Below are 20,103 nucleotides of genomic sequence, written 5' to 3'. Positions count from 1 at the left end.
TGAGTGAGGAGCAGTGTGCAAATCTATGTTGCTTTCTACAAAGTGGAAAAATGGAAACCAGAACCATGTATTTGGCTGATGTTTTCCTGTATGTGTAATTGGAACGTGCCAGGATTCTAGTATTCTAGTATTAGTCCCTAGCCTTATCTTCTAGCTAGCCCTTATGCATGCTTAAACTCCTTTACTGTGTTAACCTCTACCACTTCAGCTGGAAGGCTATTCCATGCATCCACTACCCTCTCAGTAAAGTAATACTTCCTGATATTACATTTGCTTTAAATATTTTTTAATGTATTATACATATATATAATATATGTATAACTTTTTTTTTTTTTTTTTACTTTTTAGCAGCCTGGGGGACTACCTGACAGCTCAGACAGTCCCTCTGCTGGCAACTCCTAGAGTCCTATTGCGGCGATGTGATCATGGTGATCACATGACCCTGGAGGGCAGGGGTGGCCGGATCGCCGGTCCAAGGCTCCTATTTGCCACGGACATACTAAGTACGCCTGCGGTCCTTAACGACCGTTTTTTGTCTGACATATTCAGTACGTCCATGGTCGTTAAGGAGATATATATATATATATATATATATATATATATATATATATATACATACATATAATTTAATTCTATGTATAACACCTCAAAAAAGTGTTAAAACAGCCTTGGTCCTTAACGTACAACATGGCCAAAACAGTCTGGTCCTTAAGGGGTTAAAACATCCTAATATGCCAACATATATATTATATGCCCTCTGATTTTCTAATACGAGCTTGTCAAAATAAACAGATCAAAGTCCACTAGCAAAATGAAAACAAACCATAAAACATCCATGACTTACTTGAAAAGTATGGATCTTCAGGATAGGTTTCACTGTCATACAAGAATGGATGGTATCGTATGATTCCCTCGACTACTCCATCTCCACCAACAACTGCTTTAAACTCAAAGCTTTCAGATGCACTGTTGATATACAGTGTTTGCATGTCACTTTTGATCTCTCTCAGATTAACAATTCTGGGTGACTTTCCTTTTTCAAACATAAAAATCTGTAAATATAACAATCAGTTAAAACACTAAGGAAAAAAATGCATTTTGATTTTAATGTGTTAAAGCTGAACAACATAGCAGAAACTCTTAAGCCAATCAATCAGAGCGCTCTGGGTCAAATTGCTCAGCGTGGTAAGGCTTTATTAAGTTTTTGCCCACTCTGCAAAGCTAAGTCTGCACTGAGCCCTCGCTGGGTAAAGATGGATTATTTGATTATTTCTTATTGTCAGGATTTTTTTTTTTCCCAGCATCTTTTTTTTTCGTTTAACACACGCCAAGGCTTTTTATTTGTCCTTTATTGGACCTGAAAAGAAGATTGACGAAGAAAAAATGATATCCAAAAGTAAGTATTAATGTTTTCTTTTACAGGTATTAATTACTTGAGGCCCACACCACTGGCAATGAGTGGAGACTGGGGTGAGAACACTATAGGTTTCTCATATAGTTGGGGGGCTGGAAGGTGACACTATTGGGAACCATGTAATAAACTAAATGAATGAACGAAGACCGAATTGCAAAAAAAAATCCATAATATGCTCTTTAGCTGGATCTATTTTTCAAGTTACATACAGTTTTCAGTCAAATGAATCTAGATAGGACATAGCTTTCAAAGCCACTATTGAACAATGATACATTTGAAGGCTGCAGTAGGATTTGCCACTGTAGCGACAAATAATGTTAACATTCAATGCTGATAGTACCATATACAGAATTAGACTCCGTTATTTTTGCACTGGTAACAAAAACAACATTGATATTGAACAGGATGATCTTTCTGTCAATTAGTTGTGCATTAAGAGAACATATTTACCTCAATGTCAATTTTGCCAGCTGGCCTTGCAATGCCTTTATTCCACTTGAAATCATTTCCCTTTGGCCCATGGATATAATAATGATAAATATGCCTGAAACAACAGCATAAATCACACTTTGAAACTCAGCCAGTGAAAATAAAATAATTTTTTAAAATAATGATTTAAAAAACTGACAACAAACTTGACATTGCCTTGGTACACAAAGCAAAGTTAAATTCCACTTACGCTAACTGTCTTGTCCATAAATGAAAAAAATTCTTCAAAAACTGTATATGCACAGGCTGTACGCCGGTAACAATCACTGCTGTAAAACTATCTTTTCCTTTTTCTTCCAGAATAAAATTGTGAAGATAGCGTTCATCTTCGGAGACATGAGAGGAATCAGCTGGCTACAAAAAGAATATATACAGGGTTATTCACTAAACACTGTGTTTATCTCAAATGACCAAAATTCAGTGAAAATGGACGGATTCTGATCGGAATGGAAATTATATTTACGAACATTAATTCCTTTGTAATCTTTGTCACGCGGTTGGAAGAATATGGTGTCTGGTTTAAAATTAGAGCTTTTGGATCTGAACCCTATGCAAAGAATATGTACAATGAGGGGGAAAAAAAAGTATTTGATCCCCTGCTGATTTTGAATGTTTGTCCTCTGACCGGAAATTATCAGTCTATAATTTCAATAGTAGGTGTATTTTAACAGTGAGAGACAGAATAACAAAAATAAAAAAATAGAGAAAAACTCATGTAAAAAAAGTCATGAATTGATTTGCATGTCAATGAGTGAAAGAAATATATGATCCCCCATCACTCAGCAAGATTTATGGCTACCAGGTATTTTATACAGATAACTAGCTGAAATTAGGAGCACTCTCTTTAACCCCTTAAGGACACATGACATGTCTGACATGTCATGATTCCCTTTTATTCCAGAAGTTTGGTCCTTAAGGGGTTAAGGGAGTGCTCCTAATCTCAGCTCGTTACTTGTATAAAAGACACCTGTCCACAGAATCAATCAGATTCCAAACTCTCCACCATGGCCAAGACCAAAGAGCTGTCCAAAGAGGTCAGGGACTTACACAAGACTGGAATGGGCTACAAGACCATTGCCAAGCAGCTCGGTGAGAAGGTGACAACCGTTTGTGTGATTATTTGCAAATAGAAGAAACACAAAATAACTGTCAGTCTCTCTCGGTCTGGTGCTCTATGCAAGACCTCACCTCGTGGAGTTTCAATGATCATGAGAACCGTGAGGAATCAGCCTAGAACTACACGGGAGGGTCTTGTTAATGATCTCAAGGCAGCTGGGATCATAGTCATCAAGAAAACAACACTACGCCGTGAAAGACTGAGATCCTTCAGCGCCCACAAGTTCCCACTGCTCAAAGCACATGTACATGCCCCTCAGAAGTATGCCAATGAACATCTGAATGATTCAGAGGAGAACTGGGTGAAAGTCTTATGGTCAGATGAGACCAAAGTCGAGCTCTTTGGCATCAACTCAGCGCGCCGTGTTTGGAGGAGGAGTAATGCTGCCTATGACCCCCAAAACACCATCCCCACCGTAAAACATGGAGGTGTAAACATTATGATTTGGGGGGGTGTATGACAAGACAACTGCCCCGCATCAAAGGGAAGATGGACGGGGCCATGTACCATCAAATCTTTGATGAGAATCTTCTTCCATTAAAAATGGGTCGTGGATGGGTATTCCAGCATGACAATGACCCAAAGCACACAGCCAAGGAGACAAAGAAGCACATTAAGGTCCTGGAGTGGTCTAGCAAGTCTCCAGACCTTAATCCCATATAAAATCTGTGGAGGGTGCTGAAGGTTCAAGTTGCCAAACGTCAGCCTCGAAACCTTAATGAGTTGGAGAGGATCTGCAAAGAGGAGTGGGACAAAATCCCTCCTGAGATGTGGGCAAACCTGGTGGCCAACTACAAGAAATGTCTGAGCTATGATTGCCAACAAGGGTTTTGCCACCAAGTAAAAAGTGGAAGAGGTCAAATACTTTTCCTGGCTAATCATGGCAGCATTTAACCAATGGGTTAGCTCCTCACCCTAGCCAATAGGACAGGAAAAAAACTAAACAATTAAGTGGCAGGTATATAAGGATCACTGTCAGCCCCAGTTCCTCAGTCTTTTTTTTTCTGTCCTCTTAGCCAAAGGACAGACAGTTTGATCTGTTATTTTTTTCTTTTTTGCTCACCTGACTATTGATGTAGTCTTCACCCTGTGAAGGTCAGCCTCCCTGCCCAGGAAGCTCCAGGTAACATGTAGCCCACCTCTGTGTAGATGGAAACCCCTACAGACTACAGGGCTTAGTATTTCTGTAGTGCAACATGGGATAACCTGGACTCAGAATATATAATTTTCTTTTCCTGGATATTCTTTTAATCTTCCCTCCAACTTTGGGGACATGCTTGTTGCCTGACTGAGGAACTGGGGCTTGCAGGGATCTTTATATACCTGCCCATTTCATTGTTAAAGTTTTTTCCTGTCCTATTGGCTAGTGGGAGGAGCTAACCCATTGGTTATTTGCTGCCATGAATATTAGCCAGGAAAAGAAAATTACGGTAAGTATGGATACATTTTCCTTAATTTCTCTCATTGACATGCAAATCAATGTATAGCTTTTTTGACATGCATTTTTTTTTTCTGGACTTTTTTTGTTGTTATACTGTCTCTCCTGCGTGGTTTAGCTTTATGGCTCCATTTTACTATTATAGGGGTGAGAGGGGTGGGTAGGTAGGGCAAATTCTTATGGAGTTCCTAGGAGCTCTAGGACCCAAAGCCACCAGGTGTGTGGAGGAGGGGGATTGGCCCGAGTTTGAGGGGGTGGACAATTGCCGCCCTCCACCCCCCCTATTTGTTAAATAGCCCCTGCACCGCTGCTCACAGGGTTATTATGTTAATATACTCTAGCCGCTGACCTCAGTGGATCCAAGGGCATGGACAGTGATCAGTTTATTACCCATTATTTCATTTTAAATCCTTACTAGATGATTACAGCTGAGAACATAGTGGAAAGAGGGACCAGGTCATCCTCATCATTTTGCAGGCCCCATCCCCATAGGCTGGCCAGTTGCTACTTTTTAGTTACAGTGAGCAGTCGCTGTCTGCAGCTCCTGCAGCAAAACTTTATAGTAATATAGCTTTTTTTAGTCTTTATTTCACAGTTTTAATGTAGTTAAGCCTCACGCCGCCATGGTCTTACTATTTGGTGGCTGCTGGTGCTGCACTAGTGCTTAAATTTGGGGTCGGGGTATTAAGCATCCAGGTCTGAAATTTAACAATCCCAGTCAAGATCCAGCAGATTTCAGCCTGCATTAAATCTTAGAGCCTGGTTTGAATAATACATTGTTAAATACTGTGAACAATGTAAGGATGTTCAATCAGAATGGCCCTGTTTGCAGTTGGATGATTTGCCGCATTTGTGTTTCAATCAGACCTATTGCCACAGGTGCATAAAATAAAGCCATGCAATCTACATTTACTAACATTTGTGAAAAAATAGGTAATTCTGAAGAGCTCACTGAATTGAAGCGTGATACTCAGATAGGATGCCACCTTTGCAACAAGTCAGTTTAAGAGCTTTTATCCCTGTTAGATATTCCACAGTCTACTGTAAGTATCATTGGAAAGTGGAAGCATTTAAGAACAGCAGCAACCCGGCCACGAAGCAGAAGTACAAGCCTCTCATCACCAAGTACAATGCCAAGCATCCGATCCAGAGGTGTAAACCATACCGGCACATGACTCTGGAGAAGTGGAGACGTATTCTGTGGATTGAGGAATCACGATCTCTGTTTGTCAGTCTAATGGGAACCTGCCTGACTGCATTGTGCCAACTGTAAAGCTTGGTGAGGAGGGATAATGGTATAGGGCTGTTATTCATGGGTTGGGTTAGGCCCCTTACTTCCAGTGGAGGTAAATCTTAAAGGAGCAATATAGGGTCAGGAACACAAACATGTATTCCTGACCCTATAGGGTTAAAACCACCATCTAGCCACCCTGGTCCCCTCATGCCTCCCTAAATATATTAAATCTTATTTTTATTCAAGTCTGCAGCTGCATGATTTGTGCCTGTTTTGTTTAGAACTGCCTGCTGACATCAATCACGTTTCCCCATAGAATTGGCTGAGACTGACAAAGAGGCAGATCAGGGGCAGAACCAGCACAATTCAAACACAGCCCTGGCCAAGCAGCATCTCCTTATTGAGATGAATTGAATCAATGAATCTCTATGAGAAAATCTCAGTGTCTGCAGGCAGAGGGTGTAGACACTGAATGTTTGGATGCATTTTAGGCAGCCATGACCCAGGAAGGATCTCTAACAGACATCTGAGGAGTGGCCAGTGAAGTTATCGCTAGGCTGTAAAGTAAACACTGCATTTTCATTGAAAGCAAGGTGCATAAAAAAAAAAAGTTGGGGGCGGAGCCTGACCGCGAAGGAAGATGGACGCCTGATTCCTGAGCTCTCTCTCCCCACAGCACGATAATCCACTAACATCGAAACCCCCGCTAGTCACAACCATCCCAAACCAACATTGAACGGTACCACTCACCCTGCCCGACCTCCAGAACAATGGGCGGCGGGAAAAAGAAAAGAGATCAAACCCCATCGGTGGCAACACTCTTCCGCACACTGACCACCTCACAGAGGCCTACAGATTCCCAACCGACTGAAGAGGATGACTCTGGGCCTGAGGATGCCATCCCCTCACTGGACCCAACAGCCCCACTCACAATCGGGGTTCTACGAGGCATGCTGCGCGAGGCAACCGCCGACATCAAAACTCACATGGCCGCAGAAATCACCAAGCAGCTAGAGGGCCTCAAAACTGAAATGCCCACCCTTGCCTCCAGGACGGACCAGGCAGAGAGCCGCATTACAAGAATTGCGTCTACCACACAGGAACATGCCCAGGACATCGCCTATTTTCATGGCAAAAATCGCAGCCCTAGAGGACGGCATGGAAGACCTTAATAATAGGTCGCAGAGAAACAATCTCCGAATCCGCGGCCTACCTGAGACGGTCACCCAGGAGCAGCTACTGCCCACACTCAAAGCCATATTTCAAGAGATGGCCCCAGACCTTACACCAAGTGACCTGGAAATAGATAGGGCCCACCGGGCCTTGAAACCGCCCAATCTGAACCAAGCCATCCCGAGGGACATCATCACCCGCCTCCACCACTTCACGGCAAAGGAAAAATTGACCCAGGCAGCCAGACACAAACAGCCCAAATTCAAAGGCATTACGCTTACCTTCTTCCAGGACCTCTCTCCGCTAACGAAGAAGAGGAGAGACCTCAAACCCCTCACCATGGCCCTCCAACAACAGGGGCTGAAATACATATGGGGCCACCCCTTCAAACTGATTGTTAGAAAGGACGAGCAATCTCATATACTCCTGCATCCAACAGAGATGGGGCCCTTTGCCGACTCGCTGGGGGTCCAACTACTGCAACAAACCCCCGCCCTCAGTCGAGAGACCGACGCCCGCCCGGATACTAGACCCCGCTCTCCGCGTCCATCCAGAAAGAAAAGACCACAACCGCAGGAACCGGAGGCCGGCCACGCATCGCAGGACTGGTAACCGCAACACTTCCCTGACCCCAGCATTACCCGCACCAAGATGCCACTCACCACGACCCTGCACGTCTCATCAGACACCCTGCTACACAACAGACACCTCCTCCGAACACCAAGACCAAGACAACCCACCTGCATCGAACTTTACTCCTGCGGAAGGGTCTGACCCTGACTGCCGCAAGCGGACCCAGCTGAGAAGCGCACCCTCATTCACTACACCGCTGCCCAGGCAAAAATACCATGCCGGGCCCAGACGGCTCACCTACTGTGCCTAGGACAAGGGACGACTCTCCCATGGACTCTGACCAGAAACAGCAAGTATGCCGAGAAATCTTGGGGGGGGGGACGGGGACCACAGGGACTTGGGAACGGGACTGGCCGGACCGGCATGATCCCTGACAATTCTGCAAAATCCCTAGGCTACTTGGGATGTATATTCACGCTTCCCTGTGAGCACCTTCTGATCTATCCCCCCAACACATACCCTGGGTCGACCTCTTTCCACCTCTGGCCTCACTGTCCCCCCACACGCACAACTTAGGCCTAATGATAAGGACAGGAGCATACTACCACCTGCCCAAGACCCTCCTTTACCTAAATGAGGAATACCCTCAGCGCCCAGGACCACGGTGCAGCATAGAAGAACCGGTAGCATACACTTAAGTTCCAATATCAGACCCTAACCACTCCACTAGCAGTATAACTTCATCATAGCACTATAAAAGGGAGGGGGGGGGGGAAGAGAGAACCATATATATATATATTAATAATAAAAAAAAAAAAAAAAAAAATAATAAATATATAAAAATAAAAAAACTATGAAAATAAAAGATTAAACAAAACCACGATAACACGTGAAAAAGCAGGGAAAATATAGCATAGGAGTAGGGGGAGGGAGGGGCAAAAAATACGTCCCTAAGCGTACCTCTATCTAGGAGAGTGGGACACAGCTACTCCCTGTAGACACCCTCACTTCCAACGGCTCCCAACCCGACTCACACCTAGCCAAGGAACAGGGATATAGTATTGGGACACCCAGGACAAGCCCCAGAATAGGTAACAGCTCTCGGGGGGAGGGCAGCAGACACTGGGGAACACCCCTAGAGATCACCCTGTTCAGGTACTTCTGGCCCACCCGCAGGGCAGATGCTAATCTAGATGGACGAATCTGGTCTAGGGCTCAATATAGCGTCCTCACCCGTCCAACCATCACAACCTGACGGACCCTACTCCCCTGATACTAATAGTCCTCCTGATCCACCGGGGTTACACAGCCACGACCTCAAGAGTATCACTCTATACCTACCCAAGGGAAAGGACTGCTCTCATAACACTCCTACACGGACTGGGCTCAAAGAGACCGGGTGACTCCCATACGAAGCCTCATTGACGCAGAACTCCCTAACTCCTACCCTCACCGCCCCTACGTCTGAACAATATCTATACACACTACTGCGGGTAAATGCAACCTACAACTCCTAATTGTTCAATGTTGTTAATTGCTGTTAAATTATGCTTTTGCATGCTTTTGTTCTAGTCCGGACTAGCACTTCATCCCCAGAAGGTGAATACATTGTACTCGATACGGGACTGATCCCCACTTCAACGACGCTCCTCACGGACAATCAACCCCATATCGAGACATCCACCCCGGATGCCAACTGACTTCTATTTCCTACTTGTGACTCTACAGAGGGGCCACTCTCGGCTCCACCTAAGACCACTATCCTAAGAAACCCTCAACCGTGAGTGTACCATGAGTATGAAAACCTTCCTCCTCTCCCCCCAGATTCACACGAACGCCCACGATAGGGCACAACATACCTACGTCCCCCACCCCTCAGGCTACACTAACACCCCCCCAAACAACACCACCTGGCAGGTAACCCATAAGACTCTACAAACCCGACTCCCCACACCCACCCGAGACGTCAACCCCTCCCCTGCCCCTTCCTTTGCCCCACAACCCCCCCCCCCCTCGCGACTAACCCACTTTTCCTCTCGGGGACCACTCCAAACCCCCATACCCCCAACACCTGAGATGCCTAGGTCAGTCTCGTGCATATCACTCAACTCCAAGGGCCTCAACAACCCAGCTAAAAGACACCGGCTCTTGAGATGGGCGACCCGCTCACGAGCGGAATTGATCCTCCTCCAAGAAACACATTACGTTGACTCCAGACCCTTCCCTTTACGCAACAAACACTACACCACATGCCATCTAGCTAATTCCTACCACGGTAAACACAACGGAGTGGCCATACTGATCCACAAATCCTGTCCAATCCACTTCACGCGCACTATCCCGGACCCCCAGGGCAGATACCTCACAATAGTGGGCCATCTAGGGACCCAAAAATACGTGACCTCCATTTACGCCCCTAATACTCCTGACCCATCCTTCTGGTCGACCCTCAAAGCACATCTAAAATTGTTCAGCTCCCACCACCTGGTCGTAGGCGGGGACTTCAATGCGACTATGGCCCCAGAGATTGACCGACAACGCCCCACACCCCATACGATAAGGCCCGCCCCCCATCCCACAAGATTGGATAAGTTGCTCTCAAACTTCGCACTCCACACAAACCTCCATGACGTATGGAGACTACAACACCCCAACACCCTGGACTTCTCATTTTACTCGCATCCCCACACCTCATACTCTAGAATCGACATGTTCCTAATCTCCCCTTCCCTGCTACCTCAGGTCACAAACTCAACAATAGGCACCAGACCATGCGGAAATCTCCCTTGAAATGGACATCCCCCCTAGCGACCAGTTCCTGGACCTGGAGATTAAACCCCACTCTACTGCAAAACCCGGACATCATGAGGGACACACGCACAACCATAGAAAACTATTTTACCGAAAACACGAACTCGGTCGCTTCATCTAGCTCACTATGGGCAGCACACAAAGCGGTGGTTAGGGGCACACTGATTGAACAGGCCACCAGGCTCAAAAAACAGAAGCTCCAAGAATTAGAACACCACATAACCTCCCTGAGAACCGCCTCAGCCCAACACAAATTAGACCCCTCCTTAGACAAGCTGGCACAAATAAAGATCCACCAACAGGCTATCAAAACCTTCATGGCCAAGGACTCCCAAAGGGCGCTCCTGTGGACTAAACAACTCTATTATGATAAGTCCAATAAAGCGGACTCGCTCTTAGCCCGCAAACTCCGCCAAAGAGCACAGGCCAAACGTATCGACAAAATTAACTCCCCCGGAGGCACCACGCACGCCACCCCTGACCGAATTGCTGCCACTACACAGAACTCTACGACCATAGAACACATCCTAAACACAATCAACCCCAAGACATTGACTCTTGACTCTTACCTCCGAGACATCCCCCTCCCTGCACTGTCAGAAGAAACCAAACAACGCCTCACCTCACCTATTACAACGGAAGAAATTGCCCTCATAGTTAAATCACTCAAACCTCATAAATGCCCGGAACCGGATGGTTTTACGGGCCAATACTACAAATCATTCTCGGCTGCCCTCCTTCCACACCTTGCCTCACTCTACAACTCGCTACTCCAGGGAGAGACTCTGCCCGCCGATATGCTAAGGTCAAACATCAGCCTAATTCCGAAACCAAACAAAACACTCACCAACCCAGGCCACTACAGGCCGATCTCCCTCCTCAACGTAGACTTCAAAATCTTCACGAAACTCCTGGCGAACCGCATCCAACACTCCCTACCCAAATTAATCCACCCCGATCAGGTGGGATTTATCCCATCGAGACAGGCCAATGATAATACCAGACGCACTCTAGATCTCATATGGGTAGCAACACACCGGAAGATCCCGACCCTCCTCCTGTCCATGGACGCCGAAAAGGCATTTGACCGCCTCCTCTGGCCTTTCCTTTTCGCCACCCTCAAAAAATTTGGCTGTCCTCCCTCTATAATAACCCATCAGCCACCCTCCTAATACCCAACTCTAGCCCAACATCGATTACGATTAAAAATGGAACCAGACAGGGATGCCCCCTCTCCCCGCTTCTCTTCGCCCTCTCCCTTGAACCCTTCTTGCAAAAAATACGCGACTCCCCATTAATCACCGGCCTCAAGGTGCGACAAAACGAATACAAAATATCGGCCTTTGCCGATGATATCCTCCTCACACTTACAAACCCACTCCAATCCATACCCCCCCTACTGGCAGTACTGGACGAGTACGCAGCAGTCTCGGGGTACAAATTAAACTTAGACAAAACTGAATCACTCCCAATCGGGATCCCAGAGCATGACCTGAACGACCTACGACGCTCACACCCATTTAAGTACAACGACATCAGCATCCCGTACCTCGGCATACTCCTACCGGCTAACCCCGACTCCACGTATGAATTAAACTACCCCCCCTTAATCCACCAAGCCTACACAGACCTCCAGACCTGGAACACCATGCCTATTTCATGGATGGGGAGGAGAGACTCCATTAAAATAAATTTACTCCCCAGATTCCTGTACCTATTTCAGACCCTACCCATCCCCATCTCCCGAAAGGACTTCAAAGCACTCCAGACAAAAATTTACAATTTCATTTGGTCTAACAAAAAACCCAGAATACGGAGATCCACAATGTACAAAACCACAAAAACAGGGGGTCTGGGGCTCCCCAACTTCCTACACTATTTCCAGGCGGCCCAATTGACACAAATACAACACCTACACGCTCCCCCAGGACTAAAATTATGGGTAGACCTCGAACACGACCTGATGGGTAGGGACCACCCCTCACTGCTCCTCTGGGTCCCCAAACAATCCAGACCCACCACTCCACAAACGTCCCCAGCCCTCAACACCTCTTTTCAGGTATGGGATAAGACCACACCGAAAACCCGACTTATCAACTCCCCCTCACCCCTAACCCCAATCCTACGAAACAAACAATTTGCCCCCCGGAATGAATCCCACGAGACTTTGCGCATTTCGAGTACAAAGATCTCTTCCGTTTCTACCACTTCTTTCAATCCAACCAGCTGCTCCAATTCCCAGATTTGCCCCGGCACACGCCGCTGACCACCTTTGACCACTTCCGGTACCTCCAGATCCGCATCTTCCTTCAACACCCCCTCCACGGCCACCGCTACCCTGACCCAATTCGAACGAAACTGCTTACATTCTCCGATACGCAAAGGCCAAATCTCCTTCATCTACCTCCAACTAAATTCCTCCTCCCCGACAGAAGCACTCGCATACACCAAAGCGTGGGAAAGGGACATTGTGGCCCCCCAATGACCCGTCAGACTGGTCGGCAATATGGGAGGCGACTGCTTCCCTTACCATATGTGTAAACCACAGGGAACAGGCCTATAAAACGCTCCTCAGATGGTACCTGACGCCCCTAAGGTTGAAACAGATGAAATGCTCGACCACTGACGAATGCTGGAAGGGCTGCGGGTCTCAGGGCACCTATATCCACGCCTGGTGGCATTGCCCACACATAACACAACTCTGGACAAAAGTGGCAGACCTAACATCAGCTCTCCTACACACGGAGATTCCACTAGACCCATGGATCTGGCTACTATCCAAACCCCATACCCCCCTATTTAGGACACAAAACAAACTACTCGCCAAGATCGCCTTAGCCACGCGACGCACAATCACCGAACAATGGGGCAACAAACACATTCCCACCCTGGACACAACCATCAAGAAAATAGAGGAAGCCAGGGAGATGGACAATCTATCGGCCCTACTCCACGACACAACCCACCACCACAACAAAATATGGGACCCCTGGGTCATATATAGACTGACCCACCCCTAAATCCTCCCAATTCCGGAAGACAGTCGCCCCGATCCCCTCCCCCACGACCCCTCCAAGATATCACTGCTCAGACCTTCCCTAACCCCCAAACGTCTTCGCCAGACTACTGGTAATCGAACCATCAATATTATTCCCACTCCAAACTAACACCTCAACCCCCCCCTCACACAACTGCTGACTCTCAATTGGAAACAACGGCAACACTGCCCCCCCCACACACACCGACCCCTCATCACCCGAAACCTACAAAAGGCGAACACCCCCACCCCCTCCCCCCCTAACTCTCACCACGAAACCCAACCCCCCCCCCGGGCAGGCTCCTGACCGGAAGCGCCCACCACAGATCACTGACTCCGACAGATCAAGGCCTATCCACCGAACCAACCCCGCACCACGACGTGAGGTACTGGCCTCATGGAGACCTACGAACGTAAGCGCAACCCCCCTGCCTTCCAACCACCCTACCCGCCTCTGTAACCCCCCTAGACGTACAAGGTACTAGCCCATATACACGGCCACTGACCTACAGTCCACCTCCTTGACATCCCAGAGATCAACAGCCAACGTCAACGCAAGAGACTATCGCTAATGACATCCGATACACCAACCACAACTATCTCAGTCTCTTTATCCCCAATCCTGAAACGCCAAATCGTAAACTCACCTGAATATAAGGATTGTACTTGTACCCCTCCCCTTTTTTATTCTGTATCCCGCATTAACAGTTGAAAATTTTAAAAATAAAGAATTTTGAAAAAAAAAAAAAAGGTTGAATGAGTTTGGTGTTGAAGAATTTAACTGGCCCATACAGAGCACTGATCTCAACCCCAAACTCCTTTGGGTTGACCTGGAATGGAGAGCCAGGCCTTTTCATCCTTTTCATCCACATCAGTGCCTGACCTCACAAATGCACTACAGGATGATGGGGCAAAAGGTACCACAGAAACACTCCAAAACCGTGTGTAAAGCCTTCACAGAAGAAAGATATAAAGGAAGGACCAATTACTATTAATGCCTATGTATTTAGAATACAATGTCATAAAAGTCCCTGTTGGTGTCATGGTCAGGTGTCCCAATACTTTTGTCCATATAATGAATGTATGTCACATTAAATGAAAGCCCATTTTGTCTTTTAAAACTGCATATAATATGTATTAGTGCAATAAATGAAATGGGTGGATATTGTGGTGAACGCAGCAAAAACACCAAAACTGATTTGGTCCTTAAGTACAAACAAGCAAACTGAAGCTTGGTACTTAAAATATTCATTACTTTTATTTATACCATGGTTCGTCAACCTGGTCCCTACCGCCCACTAGTGGGCGTTTCAGGATTCCAGGTGGGCGGTAGGGATTTCCAGGTTGATCGGGCCGGTGCGAGCCGGCGGTACCCGTGCGACTGGGTACCGCCGTGACCATTTGCGGCTCCGGCCCACCCGGTAAACCGCCGGGGCCGCCTTCCAAAGTGTCCATCGGGTGGCCCATGCTGTCAGGGCCACCCGATGGATGCGGATTGTAAGGGGGCCCGGTCAGCGCTGGGCGCTTTAACAGCGCGACCGGGCCCCCTGTGATGACATCAGAGCTGGGAGGAAGTGATTCCCCGGTCACTCCTCCCAGCTAAAACTGAGAGCCGCGCGGGAGGATCACCAGGGAGTCAGTGTGAGAACTCTGACTCCCATCCACCTGAGCTAAAACTGAGAGCCGCGCGGGATGATCACCAGGGAGTCAGAGTGGGAACTCTGACTCCCATCCACCTGAGCCACCACTGGACCCCAGGGAAAGTCACCCTCCTGCACCTTAAAGGTAGGAAACAGGAGGGTGACTTAAATATAATGTGTGTGTGTGTGTGTGTTTGTTTGTGTGTGTGTGTCTTTGTAGGTATGTCTTGTGTGTGTGTATGTGTCTGTCTGTGTATATGTGTGTGTGTGTGTCTGTATGTGTCTGTGTATATATGTGTGTGTGTGTGTATGTCTGTATGTATGTGTGTCTTGTCTTTGTATGTATGTCTTGTGTGTGTGTCTGTCTGTGTATATATGTGTGTGTGTCTGTATGTGTCTTTGTATGTATGTCTTGTGTGTGTGTGTATGTGTCTGTTTGTGTATATATGTGTGTGTGTGTCTGTATGTATGTGTGTCTTGTCTTTGTATGTATGTGTCATTGTATGTGTGTTTTGTGTCTGCGTGTGTGTGTCTATGTATGTCTGCATGTGTGTGTGCATGTCTGTGTGTCTGTTTGTATGTATGTGTCTTGTGTGTATGTGTGCCTGTCTGTGTCTTTGTGTGTGTGCATGTCTGTGTGTCTGTTTGTATGTATGTGTCTTGTGTGTATGTGTGCCTGTCTGTGTCTTTGTGTGTGTGTGTATGTATGTCTTGTGTGTCTGTATATGTGCCTGTCTGTGTCTGTATGTATGTTTTGTGTGTGTCGTATGTGTCTGTATGTCTTGTGTGTGTCGTATGTGTCTGTCTGTATGTATGTGTGTCTTGTCTTTGTATGTATGTGTCATTGTTTGTGTGTGTGTCTATGTATGTCTTATGTGTGTGTGCATGTCTGTTTGTATGTGTGCCTGTCTGTTTGTATGTATATGCTGCGAGACTAAATATTTGATATCTGGTTCGATTTTCGTAAGGAACAAACGAAGGTCTCTTTCAGTGATATTCAGACGACTTCTCTGTTTGCGCATAATATGATTTCTCATTTGTGCGTCAGCTCATCTCCTCTCCCTCCTCAATTCCCCTCCCCACCTTTTTTTCCCCTTTTTTCTATTTTTTAACCATCCTTATAGCAATGCCCAGTAGGAAGGCTGAGCTAGGTAGCCCACTTACTATAGTCCACTATAACATACACACAAGACACACACACACACACAGGACACACACACACAGGACACACATACAAAGACATAGACAGGCACACATACGTGTGTGTGTGTATGTGTGCCTGTCTGTGTCTTTGTATGTGTGCCTGTCTGTGTCTTTGTGTGTGTGTCCTGTGTGTCTTTGTGTGTGTCCCCTGTGTGTGTGTCTGTATGTTATAGTGGACTATAGTAAGTGGGCTACCTAGCTCAGCCTTCCTACTGGGCATTGCTATAAGGACGGTTAAAAAATAGAAAAAAAGGGGAATAAAAGGTGGGGAGGGGAATTGAGGAGGGAGAGGAGATGAGCTGACGCACAAATGAGAAATCATATTATGCGCAAACAGAGAAGTCGTCTGAATATCACTGAAAGAGACCTTTGTTTGTTCCTTACGAAAATCGAACCAGATATCAAATATTTAGTCTCGCAGCATCAACCTCAAGGATCTCATTAATCACTAGTAAAGGTAATTTCAATTTACTTTATTGTTTTCTCATTAAACGTTATAAAGTTAAAAACCTTATAAACCTGCATTAAGTAGAAATAAAAAGATAAATGTACGTACATTTATTTTTTTAAAAAACACCCCCCTTTCTTAAAAATATACCGCATTTGCGCGAAAACTGGTGGGCGGTAAGGAAATTTTTTCAACCAAAAAGATGCATTAGTGGGCGGTAGGTAGAAAAAGGTTGACTACCACTGATTTATACCATCTAAAACACATAATCATTTATACAATAAATCTACCGGTATATATTAGCCCTAAAGAGGTAGATACAGATTTCTTTATTAGCTTTACTTATTTTCTTATCTTTCTTTGGGGTTTTCTATTGCCTGCATAAAAATTTACTCAAACCATGGAAAACAAATAGAAGTTAGGAACATCTATTATGTGTGACAAGAGAAAACAGCACATGGTTTTCTTTGTTGTTTAAAACAAAAACATATGAGTATATTTCAACTATTGCATATATTTCAAGTATAAGCATTCAGGGCAGGGCAATGAAAAAGACTCACAGATGAAGTCCAACATTTTGTGTGCATTCTGGCGTAACTAAATTAAAGGCAGGCTTTGGAATGTGTTAGGCTTCCAATGTGAGTACTGTTCTGTGCCCTGTCCTGAGCACTCCACTCCACTGCTTGTAATATTTGAATTATGGATGCATTTCCCCCCACCCCCCTCAAATAACGAAGGAAAAATTATACTGCAGGTCTTCACAAAATGTAACAGATTATGCTTCACTTAAAGGAACACTATAGGGTCAGGAACACAATCATGTATTCCTGACCATATAGTGTTAAAAACACCATCTAGCTCCATGCCCCTCTTAATATAGTAAAAACATTTATTCAAGTCTGCTGCTGCTGGCTCTGCCTGCATCATCAGAAACTCTAATTTTACCTATCTCAAACCTCACATGTCCTAGCTCTGCAACCTCCTTCTACAAATCCACCTTCTCCTCTCAATTAGACATCATGGCACCTCCTACATTCAAACGCAGCAAGCGTCCCCCCAACAACAACCTTGGCACACCAAGCTGACTTGATACCTCCAAAAATGCTCCATAACTGATGAACGCTGTTGGAGAAAGTCTCACTATGCGTCTAACTTTCTCCACTATAAATTTATGCTGCGATCATACAGCTTGGCTCTTTCCTCTGCAAAAGTAAATTACTTCAATAACCACACTCTCCCGCGAACCCAAACGACAATTTCACACATTTAAAGGGATACTCAAGGCACCCAGACCACTTCTGCCCATTGGAGTGATCTGGGTGCCAACTCCAACTACACTCAACCCTACAAGTGCAATTATTGCAGTTTTCATAAACTGCAATATTTACATTGCAGGGTAAGTCCTCCTCTAGTGGCTGTTTATCGTGTTCCGTGTAAACATTGCGAAGTTTTGAAAAAAAAAAAAAGGTAGTGTTTACTTTAAAAAGCCTGCAGGGAATGATTATACTCACCAGAACAAATACAATAAGCTGTAGTTGTTCTGGTGACGATAGTGTCCCTTTAATATAACTGTTATAGTCAAATGTTTACAATTTCCAAAACTGCAATAGTTAATATGTTTATGACATTTTGTTTTTTTATGTGTGATAAACAAAATATAAACAATTTTAAAATATTATTACCTTTCGGTTTCTAATAAAACCACTATATATAAATTCTTTGGTTTTTTCTTTCTTCTCAAAGTCCTCTTTTGAGAGAATAAATTCATGTACGTCCTGTGTGTTTGTAGTCTTCGTGATAATCTTGAATAAAAAGACTTTGTGAATTAGTATTATGAATGCGATTCAATATTTTAGTGCAACATGCATCGCTGTATGTAAACTTAAAGGACCACTATAGTGCCCTGAGGGTGCCCCCACCCTCAGGGTCCCACTCTCGCCGGGCTGAAGGGGGAGGAAGGGGGTTAAAAACTCACCTTACTCCAGCGCCGGGCTCCCTCGGCACTGGGGACTCTCCTCCTCCTTTGGCAGTCGTCGGCTGAATGCGCATGCGCAGCAAGAGCCGCGCGCGCATTCAGCCAGTCCATAGGAAAGCATTCTTAATGCTTTCCTATGGACGCTCTTAATGCTTTCCTATGGACGCTGGCGTCTTCTCACTGTGAAAATCATAGCGAGAAGCGCCACTAGTGGCTGTTAATGAGACAGCCACTAGCGGCTGGATTAACCCATATGTAAACATAGCAGTTTCTCCGAAACTGCCATGTTTACAGCAGGCAGGGTTAATCCTAGATGGACCTGGCACCCAGACCACTTCATTAAGCTGAAGTGGTCTGGGTGGCTATAGTTGTCCTTTAATGGTATTACACACCTTAAATATGAAAGGATAGTGCATAAAGGAAGCATGATCAAATATTCCATAGAAAATAAACAATATTAAGTATGTGTAAAGTCTCTTACGTATGCACATAACACATGTCCTGTCATGGAAAAAAATTGGAACATTGCTGCAGAAAGAGAAGCAATAAAAGTCAAAGCCAGTCAAAGCTAGTCAGCAGCCAATCTATTGAAAAATAAGTTTCCACGTGGGAAAATAGTTATTTATTAGAAACTATAGTATGTTTATAGATGCTTTTTTAATTTAAGTGGCTAGGATGAATGCCTACGATTTGGGTTTACTCGCAACTCTCCTGCTTCTTTCATTATCATTAATAGTGGTACAGGTTTTGAACATGGTTAGGATGAGCTAGCGTTTATGCATCAAAGAAACTGGATTCTCATATGAAAAAAGTGTTACTTGGTATGCTTATTTAGAAAATTTGTGATCTATTGCTATGTGAATTCAGATAGAAAGTAAACACTCAAGGACAAAGCACTGTGCTTTAATCAATATCAAGGTTAAGAAAATAATGGTACATACCCGAACTGACTGACCAACAAAAAAAACAGCTTGTTTTCCTCCAACACCAAAATAGGAGATGTCACTATTCAAACTACGGGGCATTGGTGGAGGGCGGACATAGCCCCCTTGTTCTCTGAAAAAGGAAGACACTAAAATTTGAAGTATATTCACTTTTTTTTTATACCTATGCAAAGATGTTCATTATACTAAGCGGCATATAAAACCTAAATGCAAAAAGAAGCAATGAGTGAAAAATAACACATAGGAGAATAGGCCTGGAATGTTTTTTAAAGATAATTTATATTAATTTATATGCATATTAAATTCTTAAAAAATAATAGAAACACAAATACACACACACTAAATCAATAAAAAAATATTCTGTTGTGCATTATCATTTCTGATCTTCAGTCACCAGAAAATACATTTTGAGTATTTCAAGATAAAATCTTTATGAAGTGCTCATATAGACTGCGATCTATGTAGAATGCAGTCAGAAGATACCATAAAAACAGGGAATACTTTGTCGTATGATAAAATTCAGACAAAAGGCAAAGCTACTGCTGTACAGTTTTGTTATGTACCCCGGCCGTTGCTTGCAACAGCTGTGGGAAGAGGGCATTATCTT

At 44.9% G+C, this 20,103-nt stretch overlaps 1 protein-coding gene across 1 annotated transcript in view; it reads right to left on the bottom strand.

Moving 5' to 3' along the window:
• Window positions 1-20,103, bottom strand: part of SMCHD1 (structural maintenance of chromosomes flexible hinge domain containing 1) — a 181,109-nt gene that overhangs the window by 139,925 nt on the left and 21,081 nt on the right. Inside the window, exons 6-10 of the mRNA XM_063453045.1 lie at window positions 19,494-19,608; window positions 18,260-18,379; window positions 2,094-2,257; window positions 1,865-1,958; window positions 845-1,052 (exon numbers count right to left, since the gene is read on the bottom strand). Coding sequence (XP_063309115.1) covers window positions 845-1,052; window positions 1,865-1,958; window positions 2,094-2,257; window positions 18,260-18,379; window positions 19,494-19,608 — 701 coding nt within the window. The remainder of the gene's footprint in view (window positions 1-844; window positions 1,053-1,864; window positions 1,959-2,093; window positions 2,258-18,259; window positions 18,380-19,493; window positions 19,609-20,103) is intronic.

Source organism: Pelobates fuscus, chromosome 4, assembly GCF_036172605.1.
Source record: "Pelobates fuscus isolate aPelFus1 chromosome 4, aPelFus1.pri, whole genome shotgun sequence".
Classification (NCBI taxonomy): domain Eukaryota; kingdom Metazoa; phylum Chordata; class Amphibia; order Anura; family Pelobatidae; genus Pelobates; species Pelobates fuscus.
This window is presented reverse-complemented; position numbering and strand designations above follow the sequence as displayed.